This window comes from Bombina bombina, chromosome 2, assembly GCF_027579735.1.
Source record: "Bombina bombina isolate aBomBom1 chromosome 2, aBomBom1.pri, whole genome shotgun sequence".
In the NCBI taxonomy this organism is placed as follows: domain Eukaryota; kingdom Metazoa; phylum Chordata; class Amphibia; order Anura; family Bombinatoridae; genus Bombina; species Bombina bombina.
Genome location: NC_069500.1, coordinates 61495753 through 61518436, shown reverse-complemented (window position 1 = coordinate 61518436; position 22684 = coordinate 61495753). Strand labels below are relative to the sequence as shown.

The 22684-nt window shown below is 38.9% G+C and overlaps 1 protein-coding gene across 1 annotated transcript in view; it reads left to right on the top strand.

The window, feature by feature from the left end:
- LOXHD1 (lipoxygenase homology PLAT domains 1) overlaps positions 1-22684 on the top strand; it is a 666378-nt gene that overhangs the window by 52649 nt on the left and 591045 nt on the right. The window contains exon 7 of the mRNA XM_053701077.1: positions 8429-8627. Within this exon, the coding sequence (XP_053557052.1) occupies positions 8429-8627 (199 nt within the window). The remainder of the gene's footprint in view (positions 1-8428; positions 8628-22684) is intronic.

Sequence of the window (22684 nt, the reverse complement as noted above, 5' to 3'; positions counted from 1 at the left end):
GCTTTTCCTTTCTCTTCCTATACCTTCGATCGAATGACTGGGGGGTGGAGTTAAGGGAGGAGCTATATAGACAGCTCTGCTGTGGTGCTCTTTGCCACTTCCTGTTAGCAGGAGGATAATATCCCACAAGTAAGGATGAATCCTGTGGACTCGGCATATCGTAAAAGAAATCAATTTATCAGGTAAGCATAAATTTCCTTTTTTGCCCCACTGTAGTTCTGTCTAGACGGGGTTTTTCGGAAGCGGTCATTAATACTATGCTTCAGGCTCGTAAACCTGTTACTCGCAAGATTTACCATAAGGTATGGCGTAAATACCTTTTTTTGGCGCAAAGCTAAAGGTTTCTCCTGGAGTCGGGTGAGGATTCCCTGAATTTTATCTTTTCTTCAGGATGGCCTGGAGAAAGCAACAGATTTCTGCACTGTCTATTCTTTTGCACAAACGTCTGGCAGATTTACCAGGTGTTCAAGCTTTTGTTCAGGTCCTGGTCAGAATCAGGCCTGTGTTTAAACCTGTTGCTCCTCCTTGGAGCCTTAACCTTGTCCTTAGTTTTGCAGCAGGTTCCGTTTGAGACGATGCATGTTGTTGATATGGAAAAGGCGGTCCTTCGTACTAAATTGGGGTTTCTCCCTGAAGTGGTGTCGGATCGAAGCATTAATCAGGAAATTGTTGTTCCTTCTTTTTGTCTTAAGCATTCTTCTCATAAGGAACGTCTTTTGCATAACCTGGATGTTGTGCGTGCTCTAAAATGTTATCTACAAGCTGCTAAAGATTTTCGGCAATCTTCTGTCGTTTGTAGTTTTCTCTGGAAAGCGTAAGGGTCAGAAGGCCACTTCTACTACTCTTTCCTTCTGGTTCAGAAGTATGATTTGTTTTGCTTATGAGACTGCTGGACAGCAGCCTCCTGAGAGAATAACGGCTCATTCCAATAGGGCTGTCTCCTCTTCTTGGGCTTTAAAAAATGAAGCCTCTGTGTAAAAGATTTGCAAGGCGGCAACATGGTCCTCTTTGCATACTTTTTCCAAATTCTACAAATTTGTTACTTTTGCCTCGGCTGAGGCCTCTTTTGGGAGAAAGGTTCCTTCTGTTTAGCTCCTCCTGCCTTGTTCTCCCTCCCTGTTCATTCCGTGTCCACTAGCCTGGGTATTGGTTCAACCTAGTAATTGGAATGATGTCGTGGACTCTCCATGCCATAGGAAAGAAAACAAAATTTATGCTTACCTGATAAATTTCTTTCTTTTCGGGCATGAAGAGTCCACGACCCCGCCCTCTATTTTAATTATAATTTGGCAGTTTTTTTTACTAAACATCAGGCACCTTTTCACCTATGTGTTTTTTCTTTTTCCATTTTCCTTCTGCTGAATGACTGAGGATTATGGGTAAGGGAAGTTACACTTAACAGCTTTGCTGGTGTGCTCTTTGCCTCCTCCTGCTGGTCAGGAGTTGAATATTCCACTAGTAATTGGAATGACGTTGTGGACTCTCCATGCCCGGAAAGAAAGAAATTTATCAGGTAAGCATGCATTTTGTTTTTGCATGTAGATATTTTATTGTTGAGATATATATATATATATATATGAAATACTCTTTACACTGCTTTAACATTCAGGTATACCACAGTTTTCCTGTAAATTGTTCATTCTATTAAACTAATTTCATTTTACAACTATTGAAACCAGTGTAAGCACAGTTGGGGCCTTCTATTGTATAAGCAAAATAATATATAACTTTTGTGCACAGACAATGATGGTTGACAGAGCAAAGCGTATTCTATAGCTGTATTTAAAACTAATAATGCAGGGATATAGTTTGCTGCTAAACTGAATGTGACAAAACCAGCTCATGCAGGGTATTAGAGGAACATGAAACCCAATTTTTTTCTTTCACGATTTAGAAAGAGCATACAATTTTAGAAAACTTTCCAATTTACTTCCATTATCTAATTTGCTTCATTTTCTTCATATCCTTTGTTAAAATCATATCTAAATAGGCTCAGTAGCTGCTGATTGGTGGCTGCACATAGATGCCTCGTGTGATTGGCTCACCAATGTGCATTGCTATTTCTTCAACAAAGGATATCTGAAGAATGAATCATGAAAGAAATATTTTGTGTTTCATGTCACTAAGTATTTTAATTTTTTTATTTATTTTTTTATAGCTGAATAGCCTAAATGTTTAAAGAAATTTTATCTCATTTGCATATGCTTTAAGGACAAGCAAATGTGCAAGAAAGATCGTTGGCTTAAATGTGTTTGCAAGCAAACTCTCTATACAATTTATACAATGTGCTGTCTGTGCCATGTCATTATAAAATGTAATACTACTAAAGAACTTATCAAAAGTTTGGATAGCTTAGGATTCCCATGATTAAAACACACTTGGGCCTAATATTCAAAACCTCGCCGGCATGGAGAGAAGTCACGCAAAATCTTTGAGATTTTTTTTAGACCTTGTATTGTAATGTAGGAGTCTGTTTTACATAAAGAAAGCTACGACTCAACATAAACACTTCTAAAAATGTTTAAAGGCCTTGCCGTATCGACGAGACTTCTGTGATCATCTCACCTGAGCGGCGAGGTTTTGAATATCAGGCCCTAGGCCATCTTTACATAGTTACTGTTAAATGAATTATCATCCGCAGTAAGTCATTAATTTCTCCCGTCCAATGTTTAATGTCTGTCAGCAGTTTACATTGTCCTGCTTTTCTAAATTGTGTGCTTCATTGCGAACATTGACCAAAACGTACGGATGTTAAGGCACGCAGAGCAGGTAAAATAGTGTGAAAGTATCTATCCTTGGAAGTGTTAAATGATCTGAATACTATTAGTGTATATGCATAATGGGTATTCTGGCCATGTCTGCCCAATGATCATATTTGTTAATTTTTTTACATTTTAAAAGTTATTTTTTTTTTTACATTTTTCCCCCCATTATTGTTGGGGGGAAAAAGGGTTTTCCAGTTTTGGTGAGGTTTTCATTTAAAAACAAGATGAACAGTGCAGGAAATAATTTCCTCATAGGAGAAAGTGACTGCAACTATTCTTATATTCTTAAATAGGATTCCCACAGTTCTCATACTGTAAACTGTGAAACTGCTAAATGCAGAGGGTTAAAGTATAGTCCAAAGCTGGGCGCAGATCATGCTCCCTTAACATATGAAGCCAAATTGCTGGAGTGTTACAGAGAGGGGCACCATTGGTTTCGGTGGGAGTGGTGGGAGGGAAGGAGGGAGGCAGTTGGGCAGCCAAGCGGAGGAGGGGAGAGGGGGGTGGTGGTGTTCCCTACACTATGGAAAAAGTTATGAAGGGTGAGGGAGTGATGGGGCCCTACACTATGGAAAAGTGTCGGCTGGATGGGGGAGGGGGGCTCTTCACTAGAGAAAAAGTGATTTTTGAGGGGGAGTAAGGTGGGCTCTACACTACAGAAAAAAATATATAAAGTAAAGTAAAAATAAAAAAAGGAAAATTATTTGTTACTATCAGACTAGCTCCCATTAACAGACATGGATTATAGCAGTGAGAGGGAGAGGGGGGAGGGATCAAGGCGGTGGGAGGGTGAGGAGGGAACCCTACACTACAAAAAAAAATAAAAGCCCTAAATTAAACTAAGATGGTGGTGACCATGGGGGGGGGCAGAGTAAAGAGAGCTGTTTGGGAGGGATCAGGTAGGGATGGGGGGGGGGTAGGGGTCAGGTGAGAGGGTAATCCTTACACTAGAGCAAATATTAACCATACAAGCTACCTGATTAACCCCTTCACTGCTGGGAATTTCAGAAGTGTGGTGCGCAGCTGCAATTAGTGGTCTTCTAATTGCCAAAAAAATAATGGCAAAGCCATTTATTCTGCTATTTCTGAACAAAAGGGTATCCCAAAGAAGCTTTTACAATCATTTGTCTTACAACTGCAGTAGTTGTGTGTAAATAATTTCAGTGAGAAACCAAAAGTTTGCAAAAAAGCTAATGATTTCTTTATATAATTGTGTTTGGCTGCCAAAGAACTATACCAAAATAGGACTAATTCAAAGCCTTATTTTATTATATATAGTTTTCAGAGGTAAATAAAAAAAGAACAAAGGCTCTAGTTCTTTTTAAACGGAGTGATATCAAAAATACTGAAAATTCTATAGTACTCCAGGTGTTTTTCTAATTTCCAATAGCGAAGGGGTTAAACTCCCACTGTACACACCAAGATTTCCAAACCTCATTCTCGTTGTACAGAACTTGGTTTCTCTTTGCCACATTTCTACAACTGTAAGAAGATTGTGCTTTTAAACAAACAACACTAAATGGCAAATACTTAAAGGGACAGTCTACTCCAGAGTTTGTATTGTTTTGCATAGCCAACACTGTTATATTAATATACTTTTTACCTCTGTGATTACCTTGAATCTAAGCCTTGGCAGAATGCCCCCTTATTTTAGTTCTTTTGACAAACTGGCATTCTAGCCAATCAGTGCAGACTCCTAGTTAACTTCATGTGTGTGAGCACATGTGATCTATATGGCACAGCACACATAAACTACATGAACTAACACCCTTTAGCTGTAAAAAAAAACCTGTCAAAATTCCCTGAGATAAGAGGCGGCCTTCAAGGGCTTAAAAATTAGCATATGAGTCTTCCTACGTTTTGCTTTCAACAAAGAATACCAAGAGAACTAAGCAAATTTGATGATAAAAGTAAACTGGAAAGTTGTTTAAAATGACATGCCCTATCTGAATCATAAAAAATTAATTTTGACTTGACTGTCCCTTTAACTGATCATTGTGGTGTGACTACCTTATTCCCAAAGATGAGAATACTGTACTTCCCGAAAGTGCGAGTACGAAAGAAAAAGAAAGATTGTAATAACAGGTTTGCTTAATGTCATTTCGTAATGTTGCGTTCATGATTTCTGGTTTCTTGCGCTTTCTATAAATCACGTTAACTATACGGCATAGCAGGTAGATGTGTATTAATAACATATAGAAATGTAAATATAATTTCTGGCCCACTTTCTATGACCTAAACCTATGCAAACACGGCTTACATAGCTGAAACTAAAGGGAAAATGAACAATTTGCACTTTACAAGTTTTTCACAAGCTGGTAAAACATAATGCAAAAGTGCGTAAGCTTGGTGTAAAATGTTAGACAATGCAAGATTTTGATGGCTGAAATTAGCACTTTACAACTCACAATACTTTACAGTATTAATGTTCCAAATTTTTTCAAGGAAATTTGTCACTTCATTTGTTTTGGTTTAAATTTGTTAACAAAATTACGGCTAGATTACAAGTTTTGCGTTAGAGGCTATGCGGTGCTAACGAGCACTTACAGACAGCGCTGGTATTACGGGTTTTTACAAACCCGTCGTTAAAAGACAAGAAGTGAGCATTGAGCAAAATTTTGCTCCACATCTCACTTCAATACAAGCGCTGCTTACGTTAGCGGTGAGCTGGTGTAACGTGCTCGTGCACGATTTCCTCATAGGAATCAATGGGGAGAGCCGGCTGAAAAAAAGTCTAAGACCTGCAAAAAAGCAGCGTTTAGCTCCTAACGCAGCCTCATTCATTCCTATGGGGAAATAAAATTTATGTCTACACCTTACACCCTAACATGAACCCCGAGTCTAAACACCCCTAATCTTACACTTATTAACCCCTAATCTGCCGCCCCCGACATCGTCGACACCTACATTATATTATTAACCCCTAATCTGCCGCTCCGGACACCGCCGCCACCTACATTATACTTATTAACCCCTAATCTGCTGCTCCCAACATCACCGACACCTACATTATATTTATTAACCCCTAATCTGCCGCCCCAAATGTAGCCGCAACCTACCTACCTTTATTAACCCCTAATCTGCCGCCCCCAACGTCGCCGCCACTATTATAAATTTATTAACCCCTAAACCTAAGTCTAACCCTAACCCCCCCTAACTTAAATATAATTTAAATAAATCTAAATAAAACTAGGATCATTAACTAAATTATTCCTATTTAAAACTAAATACTTACCTGTAAAATAAACCCTAAGCTAGCTACAATATACCTAATAGTTACATTGTATCTAGCTTAGGTTTTATTTTCATTTTACAGGCAAGTTTGTATTTATTTTAACAAGGTAGAATAGTTACTAAATAGTTATTAACTATTTAATAAATACCTAGCTAAAATAAATACAAAATAAAACCTAACCTGAGTTACACTAACACTACACTATAATTAAATTAATTCCCTAAATTAAATACAATTAAATACAATTAAATAAAATTATCTAAAGTAAAAAAAAAACAAATTACAAGATTTTTAAACTAATTACACCTAATCAAATCCCCCTAACAAAATAAAAAAGCCCCCCCAAAATAAAAAAAAGCCCTACCCTACACTAAATTACAAATAGCCCTTTTGCGGGGCATTTCCCCAAAGTAATCAGCTCTTTTACCTGTAAAAAAAATTACAAATCCCCCCAACATTAAAACCCACCACCCACACAACCAACCCTACTCTAAAACCCACCCAATACGCGGAGCGGGTCCATCTTCAAGGCATCCGACGCGGAGCATCCTCTTCAATCGACGGCTAACACTGAATGAAGGTACCTTTATTCTATCAGCCAATCGGAATTAAGGAAAAAAAATCCTATTGGCTGATGCAATCACCCAATAGGATTTAAGTTCAATCCTATTGGCTGATCCAATCAGCCAATAGGATTGAGCTGGCATTCTATTGGCTGTTCCAATCAGCCAATAGGATTTTTTCTACCTTAATTCTGATTGGCTAATAGAATTCTATCAGCCAATCAGAATTGAAGGGACGCCATCTTAGATGACGTCTCTGAAAGGTACCTTCATTCAGTGTCAGCCGTCGATTGAAGAGGATGCTCCGCGTCGGATGTCTTGAAGATGGACCCGCTCCGCGCCGGATGGATGAAGATAGAAGATGCCGTCTGAATGAAGACTTCTGCCCATCTGGAGGACCACTTCGCCTGGTTGGGTGAAGACTTCTCCCAGCTTCGTTGAGGACTTCGGCCTGGTTGGATGAAGACGTCTCCCAGTAAGGTGATCTTCAAGGGGTTAGTGTTAGGTTTTAAGTTAGGGGGGGGTTAGGGTTAGACTTAGAGTAAGGGGTTAATAACTTTAATATAGTGACGGTGACGTTGGATGCGGCAGATTAGGGGTTAATAAATGTAGGTAGGTGGCGGTGATGTTAGGGACGGCAGATTAGGGGTTAATAATATTTAACTAATGTTTGCGAGGCGGAAGTGCGGCGGTTTAGGGGTTAATATATTTATTATTGTGGCGGCGATGTCCGGTTCGGCAGATTAGGGGTTAAATATTTTATTATAGTGTTTGCGATGCGGGAGGGCCTCTATTTAGGGGTTAATAGGTAGTTTATGGGTGTTAGTGTACTTTTTAGCACTTTAGTTAAGAGTTCTATGCTACGGCGTGTAAAACTCTTAACTACTGACTTTAAAATGCGGTACCAGTCTTGACAGGAGAGTGTGTACCTCTCACTTTTTGTCAGACTCGTAATACCGGCGCTATGCAAGTCCCATTGAAAAAATAGGATACACATTTTACATAAGTGGATTTGCGGTATTACCAAGTCTGGCCAAAAAAGTGAGCGGTACACCTGTACCTGCAAGACTCGTAATACCAGTGGGCATTAAAAAAAGCAGCGTAAAAACCGGCCAACGCTGCTTTTTAAGCCTAACGCAAAACTCGTAATCTAGCCGTTAGTTTTTTAAAACTTGCTAAAACCTGTGCAGGACTCGACAATCCCTTAAACCTAACTTCTGTCATCTCCAGTAAACGTTGTGCACATTGTTCGGCACATAGTGTAGAATTATGTAGCATAGGGATCGTCTTCCGTATGTCAAAATAACTAATTTGAGGGCTAAACAATACTTACCTAGTAAGCAAAGCCATCCTCTTTGGCGCAGCAGTTTTTTAACTGTCACGTAATAGGCTCACTGTCAAATCAGTGCGCCAGGTAAAGCGGTCAACCTCTCCTGCATATAACCCTCTAGCTGCCATAAACACCCTCCACACTTAATCTTACCAACACAATGTACAGCCCTAACTGCTACTAACACCACAACTCTAAACCTCCAAACCCCCATTGTAAATATGTAAATTATCATTAGCATTAACACAAATGTTTCTTTATCATTGATATTGATGCATAGCATTGGTTGACAGTTCTAAATCTGTACAATATATTATATATTTCATGAATGTTTATCCTAAAAAATCAAACATAGAAAAGTCAATTTTATGTTTCTACAAACCCAATAATACTGTTGTTACATCATGTAGGAATGTATTGAAATTCTTAAAGATACCAAAATACTTTTAAAAAATATTTTTTCCTACTAACATGAACTAATCATGTGCTTCTGCTACTGTCTATTTAAAAATGTGACCCTCTTTATGCTCTTTAGCACGATGGCTTGGAAGAGCAAGATGCCTGGTATCTAGAGGAAGTGTTTATAACCAACACAAACCGGGACAAGACCTGGCATTTCCCTTGCCGGAAATGGTTCTCCCTGTACCATACAGACTGCCAGATCAGCCGAACTTTGACTCCTGAAAAAATATCTGGACATCACCAACTGGATGGAAAAATTGGGGATCATACTGGTAATTAAATATAAACATTTTTTTTTTGACAATATAATAAAATATTTATTTATATTCAGGATGCTGAAAGTAATTTACTTGTAGTAGTTCCTTATTTGTATACAGGAGCCCAAATTACCCCTCCTCCACCACATAAAGGTATAAGATACTCTCTTTTGAAAGAGATAGATTTAAGTGATTACCGGACAAATGTTGATCCCGTGCGGCAGCATAGAAATTTCAAATATGTGTCTGCTGGGTTGCTTTTAGGGTGTTCTTGATTCTGAAAAAGACTCTACCACCCAAATCAAATGGGCCCGTGACCCCTCTTTTAAAAGATGATGGATTCCCTTTCAAATGAAGCGATCACTATGGCTACAGTGATCATATGATACAACTTTAGGCAAATGGAATAAAATGGTGGTTGTGGTTTTCCCTCTTTTTCCCCAACTAGACATCAGTGTTTGTTATAACAATAACAAATACTCTTAGCATTGGTCCTTTTTTAGGGGGTCTCTGATGATTGATTTAGTCACCTTCATCACTATAGAAATATTTCCCCTCTATTCACGCCTTGTTATAAAAAAGGAATTTTTAATAGCTGTCAACTGTTCATCATTATAATAACAATCACCTAGAAACAACCTTCATTTTGTTGTATTGTTAAAATAATGAATTGCAGGTGAATTTATTCTAAGAACTAATTGAGTTAGGAAAGGGGTAAGATTAATACTCTAGTTGAAAACAGAAATTTGTGTAGTTTTAAATTGTAAACAATATTTTATGGTTAGATTTATCCTTTTCATACTAAGTTTCTGCACGAACTGCAAGATGGTCCAAAGTGACAAAAATAATACATTTTCAATTACTAATTTGTTTTGAACAATATATGTAATACATTTTGGTGTTTTGTAAAGGAGAAATTGTGGTAAATATGAAACCATAAAATGTGTGTTTGAAATATTTAGGAAATAATGACTCCTGTGCCGTTGTTTACCATATTACTAGAGAAAATGACACAACACGTTTTTTTTTTTTTTTTCATTTCAATATAGTTGGATATTTCTGCAAACTAAGGCCTAGTTTCCATTGAGGTGGTAATCTGTGGAAACTGGGGATAAAAACTTTTTTCTTCATAATAATCTATGGAGATTTTTTATGTTATCAGCAGTTTCCAAGTGTGGGTACCTCACATAAACGTGGTGTGCAATTGCAAATCGTACAAATGACTTAAACAGATTTAGCACAGGGGTATAAAATTATGTAGGTCTGAGGGGATTATTATTATTATTATTATTATTATTACATCTATCTAAAATATCTGTCCAGAAGAAACAGCAAGAACTCATTAATGACAGCTATTTTTATCTAAATGTATATAAATGGTGACAACCTATACATCTACATACATCCTAACATTTGTGGCTAGGTATTAGGGACTTTAGGTGGGGTCATTATTTTTGAGGGAGGGGCCATGTGGGGAGACGTGTGTTCACCGTTGGATAGTGGGCGGGATCATGGCAGTGTCTGCACAGTTGGTGGGTGTGTCTGGGCAGGCCTATGGGCGGGGTAATTCTGCAAATCAGGACAGAGTTCATAATTAGGGGCTGTCCCTCTAAGATAGGAACAGTTAGGAGATCTACATTTAGGTCCAAAAAGAACTTGCTTTCTTTGCTTTGCTTTCTGACTTGAATGAACATTAAACTCAAAATGAATGCCCTATAAATGCTTAAATATGCATATTAAAATCTTTGCAGTGTAATTTCTTTTTTTGCCTGTGATAACTAATTTAAAGGGACAGTATACTGTAAAATAGTTTCTCTTAATGTGTTTTCAGTTACTTTTTTTTACCAGCTGCAGAGTATAAAATGTATGAGAATTTGCTTTTTAAGGTTTATTTGTTTATATGAAATAGCTGATTTTGTGTTTTGAAGCCACAACCTAATAAAATGGGTTGAGCTTGTAGGTATAATCAGATCTCATTACTTTATCACATTGTGTACATATACATGCTTCTTTATCTTATATCTGTCCGTAAATCAAAGACCAATACTTGGAGAGAACAATGGAAAATTAAAATTGTATTACCTTACCTCTTCTATACCCCACTGGGAGTGTAATTTCTTCTGCTGGCTGTGTTTACACAGCTTATCTATAGCTTGGACCTAAGGCCAGAAACTTTCAGAATTGGTTGGGATACAACAGGAAAAATCAACTATTTCAAATGCCAATATAAGGATGAAGGAAATACTTGTAAACAATTTAATATACTGGAGCAGATAAAGTGAATTATTGGGAACAAATTAAAGGGGAGAACATTTTTGAGTAAACTGTCTCTTTAACGGTATAGTCTACTCAAAATTAAACTTTCATGATTCAGACAGAGCATCAATTTTAAGCAACTTTCTAATTTACTCCTATTATCAATTTTTCTTAATTCTCTTGTTATCTTTATTTTAAAAAGCTGGAAAGTAAGTTTAGAAGCCGGCCCATTTTTGGTTCAGCACCTGGGTAGCGCTTGCTAATTGGATGGCTACATTTAAACACCAATCGGCAAGCACTACCCAGGTGCTGAACCAAAAATGATCCAGCTCCTAAGCTTACTTTCCAGCTTTTTTAAATAAAAATACTAAGAGAATGAAGAAAAATTGATAATAGGAGTACATTAGAAAGCTGCTTAAAATTACTGCTATATCTGAATCATGAAAGTTTAATTTTGATTAGACTGACTATAACTTTTAACTCTAAAAACTCTGTGCTTTCCATTCCCCCAGATAGGGTGAGGGGGCTGCCCTGCAGACTTCATATCTCTGACACTGCTACATGCTAAACAGTTAACCCTTGATGAGCGCAAGAGCTCATTTATATCTGCCACTAATTTGCCACAGCAAAGATTGATTAAACAATACTCCAGAGCATTTTCAAGTGTATGTCGCTTAACTGCTAAACAAAGCAAAATTTTGCTAACAAAAAAACACAAAGTATCCATATGCTAATTTTTGTTTGTGTTGGTTGCAAGTACGTATGTGCAAATACTAGCCAATAAATGCCTGCCAGAAGCTTCTTACAAGAATATGCACATTTTTACGCATTCACAACTTCACTCTAGAGGTCGAGTGGATGTTTACTGCGATTTGCGCGACTTCTGTGGCTTACTGCAAGATTTGTGCGTTGTCTTGCAAGATTTTGGCTGAAACTGTATAAGACTTGGTAATATGTGAAAAGGATTGCGCAGGTGCATGACACAGGCTCACACCTTCAGTATAACTGGGATTACACACCCAGGCCCCGATATTTAAACCATCCACAGACCATTGAGAAATCGCCTGTTTGGTTTCGTCAGGCTCACAGTCCGTCGGTCTTTAGATATATTCTAAAACAGTGGGCTGAACCTTGTCGTGCTGGCGGGTAGCGATGCATCTCCCGCAGGATATAAGGGGAATCACAACCTCAGCAAAAGTCCGCAGAGTAAGTTAAAGCTCATCTGAATTAAACTCCATCTAAAATATTGCTAAAATGAAGGATCTGTTTAAAGTAATGGGAAACATTCCCCTTTGTGTAAAGTATTGCTTGGTTTCCATTTATCCAAATTTCTAGTTTGTCTGGGAGCTCCTACTGAGCATGTGCACAAGTATACTACTCTGTGATTGGCTGAGTGATGTCACATGATACAGGGGGCCGGCAAACAGTTTCATAGTAAGTGTTATTGCATTTTTTTATTATGTTTTAGTTATGCAATTCTGCTGTATTTAAAGGGACATGAAACCCAACATGTTTTTTCATCATGATTAAGATAGAGCATTCAATTTTAAACAGCCTTCTAATTTACTTGTAATATCAAATTTACTTCATTCTCTTTGGTGTCTTTTGTTGGAAAGCAGGGACGTAAGCTCAGGAGCGTGCATGTGTCTGGAGCACTATATGGCTGTACTTTTGCAAGAATGTTATCCATTTGCAAGAGCACTGAAGGGCAGCACTATTTCCTGTCATGTAGTGCTTCAGAAACCTACCTAGGTAGCTCTCTAACACAGAATGTCATTGAAACAAAGCAAATTTGATAAAAGAAGTAAATTGAAAACTTTTTAAAAATGTTATGCTCTGTCTGAATCACGCAAGAAAATTTTTGGGTTTCATATCCCTTTAATGGCCCTTTAAATGACAGGATACAGAAACAATGAACTCACATTGCTGAACTGAGGAAGCATAGCTGTAAACAATAAATTATTACTAAGTGTAACTGTCTCATCTAATATAACAAGACTCCTCCTTTGTATAAATAGAATAGTTATGCTTTAGGCAGCAAAAGAGCAGAGAAATCACATGAAAATTAAAATACATTATTAGTTTCTGTATTCTGAAAAATTCTGTATAACTTTAAAGGGATATTAAACACTCACGGCTAGATTTAGAGTTTTGTCGGTAACGACCCGCGTAGCTAAGGCATGCTTTATTTTCCCCCGCACCTTTTAAATACCGCTGGTATTTAGAGTTCACAGAATGGCTGCGTTTTCAGTGCGTTAGGCTCCAAAAAGGTAGCGTAGAGCATAATTTACCGCCACTGCAACTCTCGATACCAGCGGTGCTTACGGATGCGGCCAGCTTCAAAAACGTGCTCGTGCACGATTCCCCCATAGAAAACAATGGGGCAGTTTGAGCTGAAAAAAAAAAACGAACACCTGCAAAAAAGCAGCGTTCAGCTCTTAACGCAGCCCCATTGTTTCCTATGGGGAAACAGTCTCTATGTCTGCACCTAACACCCTAACATGTACCCCGAGTCTAAACACCCCTAACCTTACACTTATTAACCCCTAATCTGCCGCCCCCGCTATCGCTGACCCCTGCATATTATTATTAACCCCTAATCTGCCGCTCCGTACACCGCCACAACCTAAGTTATCCCAATGTACCCCTAATCTGCTGCCCCTAACCCCCGCTGACCCCTATATTATATTTATTAACCCCTAATCTGCCCCCCACAACGTCGCCTCCACCTACCTACAATTATTAACCCCTAATCTGCCGACCGGACCTCACCGCTACTATAATAAATAGTATTAACCCCTAATCTGCCCTCCCTAACATCGCCGACACCTAACTTCAAGTATTAACCCCTAATCTGCCGACCGGACCTGACCGCTACTCTAATAAAGTTATTAACCCCTAAACCGCAACACTCCCGTCTCGCAAACCCTATAATAAATAGTATTAACCCCTAATCTGCCCCCCCCAACGTCGCCGCCACCTAACTTCAAGTATTAACCCCTAATCTGCTGACCGGACCTCACCGCTACTCTAATAAATTTTTTAACCCCTAAAGCTAAGTCTAACCCTAACCCTAACACCCCCCTAAGTTAAATATAATTTAAATCTAACAAAATAAATTAACTCTTATTAAATAAATTATTCCTATTTAAAGCTAAATACTTACCTGTAAAATAAACCCTAATATATCTACAATATAAATTATAATTATATTGTAGCTATTTTAGGATTTATATTTATTTTACAGGCAACTTTGTATTTATTTTAACCAGGTACAATAGCTATTAAATAGTCAAGAACTATTTAATAGTTACCTAGTTAAAATAATTACAAAATTACCTGTAAAATAAATCCTAACCTAAGTTACAATTAAACCTAACACTACACTAGCAATAAATTAATTAAATAAAATACCTACAATTATCTACAATTAAACCTAACACTACACTATCAATAAATACATTAAATAAAATACCTACAAATATATACAATTAAATAAACTAACTAAAGTACAAAAAATAAAAAAAGCTAAGTTACAAAAAATAAAAAAATTAATTACAAACATAATAAAAATATTGCAACAATTTTTTTTTAAATTATTTATTTATATATTCAGCACTGAAAAAAGCAACAAATGGTTTGTACAACTAGATTTGCAAAATATAATAACAAAAATTGCTACCAAAGACAGCACTGCATTTTCTTCTATGTCTAATAACATAGTTACTCTAAAAAGTACCTATTCTCCTTACTCCTCTTCTAACTGATTGTACCTAGTTTCCCCTTAGAAGGCAGTTAAACAGGTAACAGTATACTTTGCATAACATATTAGTTAGATCGAGTCTTTCCAAGAGTCTCTAGTGTTTTGTAGTCCTTCACAATAAACAAGTCATTGCAGCTCCATTGTGGGTGAGTCTCTCGTTCATTGTTAGCTTTCATAAATCAACACATTAAGCTCCCCCCTCCCCAACCAGCTCCGCTTCCAACTCTCTTTCACCCCAACCCCTCCCAGGGCGCTCCCCCAGGGTTCTATTCCGTCTCTCATCTTAGTCTCTGCATTGGTTTGTTCCCTTGTCAATTGGGTAGTTTAAAAGATGTTCCATTTGCCTCTTAACTGGGCTTCGAGAACAAATTCTGAGTTTTTAAGTGGGTGTAGGATTTGTCTCTGATGTGCTAAGTCTAAGCTGCGAATTAAGGGTTCCCATTTATTGAGAAAATGTTTAGTTCGCTTTATGATGTCACCCTGTGTATCTACTTGTTCACGGATAATTTGCTGTTGTAGTTCTAGTTTAAGTTGTGTGAGTGTTGGTGAGTCAGGTTCTAACCACTTCTTGAAGATGAGCTTTCTGGCAAACAGTATGACATTATGAATAAACGCCATATGCCTGTTTGTATTTGACTGTGTGTGGAGAAATACTACTGCTTGAATGTTCAGGTTTATGCTCCCTCCCGTAACTCTCATTACCCATTTGTGTGCCATGTTCCAGAATCTTGTGAGTTTTGGGCATTGCCATATCATATGGATTATGTTGGGGTTTGGGTGTGCGCATTTTGGACAAAGTCCCGAAGTCTCAGGGCTCCACTTATGATACATCTTTGGTGTTATGTATGCATTATGTAATAGCTTTGTATGTGATTCCCGTATGTCATTTGATAGTGATGCCTTCCTCACCTTTGAGACGCTTTGTTCAATTATTTGGTCTGTAACTGGGTGTTCAGTCCAAGTTGTCCATTTATGTTGGATTTGGTCCCTAGTAGCTTTATTAACCACTGTTTGGAGTGCTTTGTAGGTATGTGATATTGAGGTCAGTCCTCCTTTTGTCAGGGTCAGTAGCTTGTATATTTCGCAGTTGGTGTCCGGCATGTCTCCCATCCCCAGGATGCTTTGTACATAATGTCTCGTCTGTAGGAATGCGAAGTGATGCTTGTGAGGTAAATTGAATTCTAATTGTAATTCGGCAAATGATTTGACTGATTTCTGGTCTGGCGTCAGGACCTGTCTAATAGTAGAGAGTCCCCGTGTTTCCCATTGTCTAAAAGGCAATGTGGTGAAACCTGCCTGAAAGTTTGGGTTACCCCGTAGGGGTAAGTATACGGTATTCTTGCATGTGATTCTAAGGGTCCTGCAGATTTTCCTGTTTTGGTTATTCAACTTTGCGATTTTTATTTTGGTATGTGAAGTTCCCCAGTTTGTTTGAATCATATAAGTTGGATAATAAAGTATTTACTATATTTTTTAAAAAACAGTCTGATTTGGATCGTATAACCTGGATGATAAAGTTTTTACTATATTTTTAGAAATAGTCTTGTGTCCTATGTTTTTCATATATATGTATCTTATAGATATTTTTATAAAAAATGATGCATAATTATAAAAATAAAAGATGATGCATAAGAAGAAAGGGGAGCAGGTGCTTTAAGATATATGTATTTTATTCCTATACAGATAGGGTACTTATCATAAAATAGTAAACAATAAAATCTAACACATAGATGCCGGCATCTAGATTTAAAAAACAGTTTCAGTTTGAAATTTGTACTTGTTTTATTCTTATTTTATTCTATCAGTATTACTGCTAGTTTGGGACTATACCCGTGGTTTTATGAAAGCAGCTCTGATTGGCAACACCTGATAAACAACAATAGGTTTCTATTACTTGACACACATGTATCGTATATTTTGTTGGTTACAATTACAATTTTTCAGTGCAGATCTAGTTTTACAATATATAAGCTAGGTTAATGTGAATACCACATATTTTTGCTTAGACAGCGATATTCCAGGTCTATGGTGGTTATTTACAGCAGTAAATGGTAGAAAGTGGATTTATCTGTCATATATACGTATATACGTGTATAAGCAGATTGTCTCTTGTTATAAAAACCTTTTTACATTGTCCATATTCTGGATCTCCTCCGTTAAAGTTGTGACCGGCCGGTCCTTTGGTGAAGTAGTTCCGTATGTTTTCCTCTGTTTAGGTTAAAAATCCGGGTTCTTCCGGTGTTTCCTGATCCAATTGTGGATTTTCTCCTTGTGTCTGTGTAGCCCTTGAGCCAGGTGATTGAGGCTGGAACGGTTACTGGATCCTTGGATAGGAATTGCACATATGGAGTCTGTCCCTAGAAAGTGGGATATGGCTCGATGTACCTATCCTAGCCAGCCCGAACGCCAGAGACACCTCTCACCTGCTGGGCTCTGTATTTGGATCTCCTGTGACTGTCAGCAATCTCTACGCGTTTCAGCCTGGGGCCTTTATCAAGATGCTTGTGTGCTGTGCAGTCTGGATTTAAATATCGTCTCCATCTTCCTGATTGGATCTTGTTATTGACCAATCCCTATTGTTTATTTGTTGTTCCTCCTCCTGGCAGGTTGTCTCATATTCCTTAATGTTGTTAATATAAGATTATCTATCCTTTATACATCCTGACCTGTTGTTATTAAATTTATTAATTCATCTGTGATTGCATATGTGTTGTTATTTATCGTGAAAATAGAGATATAGATGAAAGTACAAATGCAAATAGAAATAAGAACACCATTCTCAAGCCTATGCTCCATTCTTCCTTAAATGTTTTTTTTTAAATGTTTTTTTGTAATGCTCTTTTGGGGGGGTTTTTATTCTTAATCAACTTATATCATTTTATATCATTTATTTCTTCATATTCCTATGTTTTAAATAGAAATATATATTGTGGTCTCAAACGTGTAGTTTTGTGCTCTCGCTTTTGATTTGCGAGAGGTAATAATCCTGGGAGTTTGGGAGTGCCAATCCCCCCATCTCTGGTGTGCATGTCATTTTTTTATGTCCTATTCTATGTCGTTTCCCTTTCCATAAAAAGTGTAGTATGTCTCTATTTAATGTCTGGAGGTCTTGTTTATGGATGAGTTCGGGTAGCATTTGTAGTGTGTACAACAGTTTTGGGAATAGAATCATCTTGATTAGTCCCACTCTTCCCGACAGTGTCAATGGTAGTGGTGTCCAATTTAGGAGTAAGTGTCTTAGTTCTTTAAATAGTGGTCGGAAATTAAGTCTATACCACTGTTTAGGGTCTCTTGAGAGGTTAATACCTAGATATTTAAACGAGTTGGTGACAATCTTAAAGTTATCTTGCAATGGGTCTGATGGCGATTCGTTGCGTAGCCACAACAGCTCTGATTTATCTTTATTAATACAGTATCCCGAAATTTGACCGAACTCGGCTATGATGCGCATTAATATAGGGATGTTCTGCCTAGGCTCTCTTGTGTATAGGATCATATCATCTGCGAAGAGGGATAAATGGAGGGTTTCCTTGCCTATAGTTAGTCCTTCCGTGTTTTTCCTTATTTTGGTTGCTAATGGTTCAAGCGCCAGGTCAAAGAGGAGTGGAGAGAGTGGACACCCCTGCCTCGTGCCTCTCATTAGCGGGAAAGATTTGGATGGTTCGCCGTTAACTAGAATTGCTGCACGGGGTTCATTATATACTGCATGGGTGGCTGTCATAAAGTCGCCCTGAATTCCAAATTTCCTAAGGGTTGTGAAAAGGTGGTCCCATAGTATCTTGTCGAACGCTTTCTCAGCGTCTACCAGTAGTATACAAGCGTCTCCTTCCCTCCGGTCTCCCTCTTGGTTGCCCTCCCCCCAGTAGTGTGATAGGACTAATTGTAATTTTCTCATGTTTTTAACTGAGGATCTACCCCTAACAAATCCCGTCTGGTCTTCGTGAAGTAGGTCCGGTAATATCTCTGTCAGTCTGTTAGCTAAAATTTTGGTAAACAGTTTGTAGTCTGAATTAAGTAGTGAGATTGGTCTATATGAGGATGTTAGTATTGGGTCTCTGTCTGGTTTGGGGATGACTGTTACGTTCGCTTCTGTAAATCTGTTAGATAAGTCAGCCCTCCCTTTCATTATAGCATTAAACAGTAAAGTAAGTGTCTCCGCCACCTCTTCCCTGATCATTTTATAAAACTCCCCTGGTAGGCCATCCGGCCCGGGTGTTTTCTCTAGAGGCAACGCATTAATAGTTCCAATAGTCTCCTGGAGGGACACTGGTTTATTTAAGGACTGTAACTGTGCGTCGGTTATTTGCGGGAGGGCTAAGTCCTCCCAGAAGTTTTGTTTCAGTTGTTCATCTATCACTTGTGGGCTATACAATTTGGAATAGTAGTCTACAAATGCTTTATGTATATCTTCTTTCTTTGTTAATATTGTTCCTTGTCCCTGTATGGTTGTTATAGTATTGGTTTTCCTGGTTAGTTTGGTGATCTTAGCTAGTAATTTACCTGTGCGATTCCCATAACGGTAGAATTTAGCCTGCGTCCTAGTTTGGGCTCTGCCTGTTGCCTGAATAAGATAGGTGTCTCTGAGGGTCTTGATGTCTCTGTATTTTAGTCTGTTTTGGTCTGTCGGGTGTCTAAGGTATTGATTTCTAGCGTTTAGAAGTTGGCGTAGAAGTAAGTCCCCTCTTTTCCTGCTAGTTTTGTTTATTCTAATTGCATAAGTTGTGATCTCCCCTCTTAGCACTGCTTTTGCCGTTTCCCAAAACAGTGAGATGTCTTTTATGTGTTGCTTGTTAAGCTCCTTGTAAGCTAACCACTCTCCCACTAGATGTTTTCTCAAGTTAAGGTCGTGGTACAGGTATGTAGGGAATTTCCACCCACACATCTTTCTCTGAGGGGCATCAGTAGTGAGCTGTAGTGTTACTGGCGAGTGGTCTGAGATGGTTAGGGGGTCTATCTTAATGTCTCCTATCCTAGAACACAGTTGACTTGAGATTAGAAAATAGTCTATGCGGGAGAGTGTGGTTTTGGATGGGTGTGCACATGTGTAGTCACGCGCCTCAGGATTTCTCTCTCTCCATACATCAAGGAGATCCAAACTATTTCTGAAGTTTTTAAGTATTAGTGTTTCTCTTCTAGATCCTGTCCATGGCTGTTTGGTGTTTGTGTTGCTAGTGGGGTTGCGAAATCTGTCTGCAGGTGTATGTGGCGCTATGTTATAATCTCCACCCACTATAATGGGTAAGTCTGCAAATTGTATGAGTTTGCTTTGGAGGTGGATTAGAAATTCTTTTTTCTGCGTTTGGGGGCCATATACACCACAGAGTATCAGGGTTAATGTGTCAATCGTTAATTTTATAATTAGGTATCTGCCTTCTACATCAGTGAGCACCTGTGAGATGTCATAGTTAAGTCCCTTTCGGAACAGCACTGCGACCCCTCTCGCTCTTTTCTTTTCATAAAGTACCTCTCCCACCCACCCCTGTTTAAGCTTTTGGTGTTCTATCTTAGAAAGGTGTGTTTCTTCTAGTATAGCTATATCAGTTTTTTTTGTGTTTAACTGTCTCAATATCGCCTTTCTTTTAATAGGGGATGTTATCCCTCCCACATTCCAAGTAGTGATTTTCATTTTCCTACAATAAGTATTGTATTGTGTGAGGGTGTCGCTATTTGTTAAGGATGTGAGATGTGGTGTGTGATGATGAGCGTTACTTACGGTTTTCCTGCAATGTCCCAAATCTGTCTATTCTCCCCCTGAGGGAGCGCCCTAAGATCTGGTGTGTTCTGTCTATCGCTAAGACAAACAAAAAGCAATCTGATTAGTGAGTATTAACTTTTAAACTTTTAAGATCTCCTTTTAAACGTGTTTAAGAGATATGAAAACAGGCAATAATTACCAACAATATGTCAGACAGTATGCAATAAACAATAAACAGTAAACAGTTTTCAGTTCCCTCTCCCCCCCCCCCCCACTTGTAAAGGATATGAGTTGTCATGTCTTTAAATTTAAGGGTCTTTAATCTATGGTTTCTGAGGCCTTGATGATTGTCCCTGTTTTCAGGTGTCGTCAGGCTGAGCTTCATGGTTCTGTTGCTGATTCCTTCTTTCTTCTCTTTGCAGGTGTAATTTAAGCTGGTTCGGGGATTCAAAGAATAGCGGTCCATTGGTTGTTTGGAGCCTCAGCCTTGCCGGGTACAGCAGGGCTGCTATTCTGCCTTGCTCTATGAGTTGTTTACAGTAAGGTGTGAACTTCTTTCTTTTAGCTGCAACTGTTGCTGAGTAGTCTTGAAATAAATAAATTTTCCTTCCTTCGTATTCCAAAGGTGAAGCCTTTCTGTAGGCCTGCAGGATCGCTACTTTTGCTTTGAAACTAAGGTATTTCACCATTACCTGGCGTGACTGTTGGGTATTTTCTCCTTGCTTTCGCGGGTCTCCCACTCTGTGTGCTCTCTCTACTAAGCACGGGAGGCAGGACTGAGGCATACGCAGCAACTTTGGGAGGATGTTTTCTGCAAAGTCTATTAGTTCTGATCCCGGGATGTTCTCGGGGATTCCTACAATTCTTAAGTTGTTTCTTCTCGACCTGTTCTCCAAGTCATCAACCTTTGCCCATAACCATTCATTCTGTTGTTGTAATGTTTGTATATTAGCTTCTGTTTCTCTATGACGGGTTTCTCCTTCTGCCACTCTCTGTTCCACCTGTGTCAGTCTGCCGTTGAATGACTTGACCTCAGTTGTGAGTGAGTCCATCCCTGTTTGCAACTGTTCAATTTTGGGCAGGAATAGTGCAGATATCTGTGAGACAATTGGGTGTGTGTCTATATTGTTAGAGTTTGGTAATGGATCCGCTTCCATTGGGATCTGCGGTGTATCTAAGTGATTCTTTTTTTTCTCTGCGTGCTTGAGTCTGCCTGCCATTGTCTCTGTTGTTTTTATATAGGAGTTATAATATTTTTGCATGCAGCTTTAGTGTTTTGTTAATCAGCTTCGCCAGTACTGTGACTTCTGTTTGCTTGTTTTATCACAAGTTGCTATTTCCCTCTATTTAGTTATTTTAGGCCTCAGAATAAGTTTGAACACAGGTTCACTGTTGTGCTTGTTAAGCGCTGGGTGGGGAGGGTAGGGGCAGGTCCGGGCCTTTTAGCCTCTCATGGTGCGGTAGCCTGTATTATTTATTAATAAAGGTATGGTCCAGTGGGCCAAAGTTCATATTTCCCCACCTCCTGTCTCCTATGCGGCTCTACACACTTTGTATGAAATCTGGATTTGGGGATAGCTTCCTCTTGAACCCCCGGATTTGTGAGGGCTATGGTAGGGAAGGTACTTAGTGTTAAGCAGCGGTATTTTAACTATGAGGTTCTTTGCTGATTCCCCTCTTCTGGGCGTAGGTGAGAGTGGTGGGGGTCGTGCCGGAATATTACCCACTTCTGCGGCTAAGCTTTTGGCAAGTGCGGCAGTGGGGCAAGATGGCGGCGTTCCCGCCGTTAGTTAAGGTCCCAGTTCAGTGTCCCACCCTTCTCTTGTAGGGGTCCGAGTTTTTAATCCGTATTATACGGTTCAAATCTTTGGCTCCTTGTGTAGCGTGGAGCACTTGTAATTCCCCTGTCTGTTTGTTTGTGTCCCTCGCGGCTGCGGCCGCTACTTACAGTCACTTCTGCGGTCTGTTACTTCTCCGGTAGTGGATTCCGCTGTTAGAATCCCTGCCAGCTTGTGTCCGGGCAGTGGGGGGTATCCCTGCCAAGGATGCCGGCTTTTTCTGGGGCAATGTGTTGGTTCTTTTCCAGTTTAATACCTGGAAACTGCGGAGCTCTGTTCCGTGCGTCTGCTCTCTCCGCCCGCCTACCGGAAGTCATATTGCAACAATTTTAAACTAATTACACCTACTCTAAGCCCCCTAATAAAATAACAAAGCCCCCCAAAATAAAAAAATGCCCTACCCTATTCTAAAATTAAAATAGAAAAGCTCTTTTACCTTACCAGCCCTTAAAAGGGCCTTTTGCGGGGCATACCCCAAAGAATTCAGCTCTTTTGCCTATAAAAAAAAACATACAATACC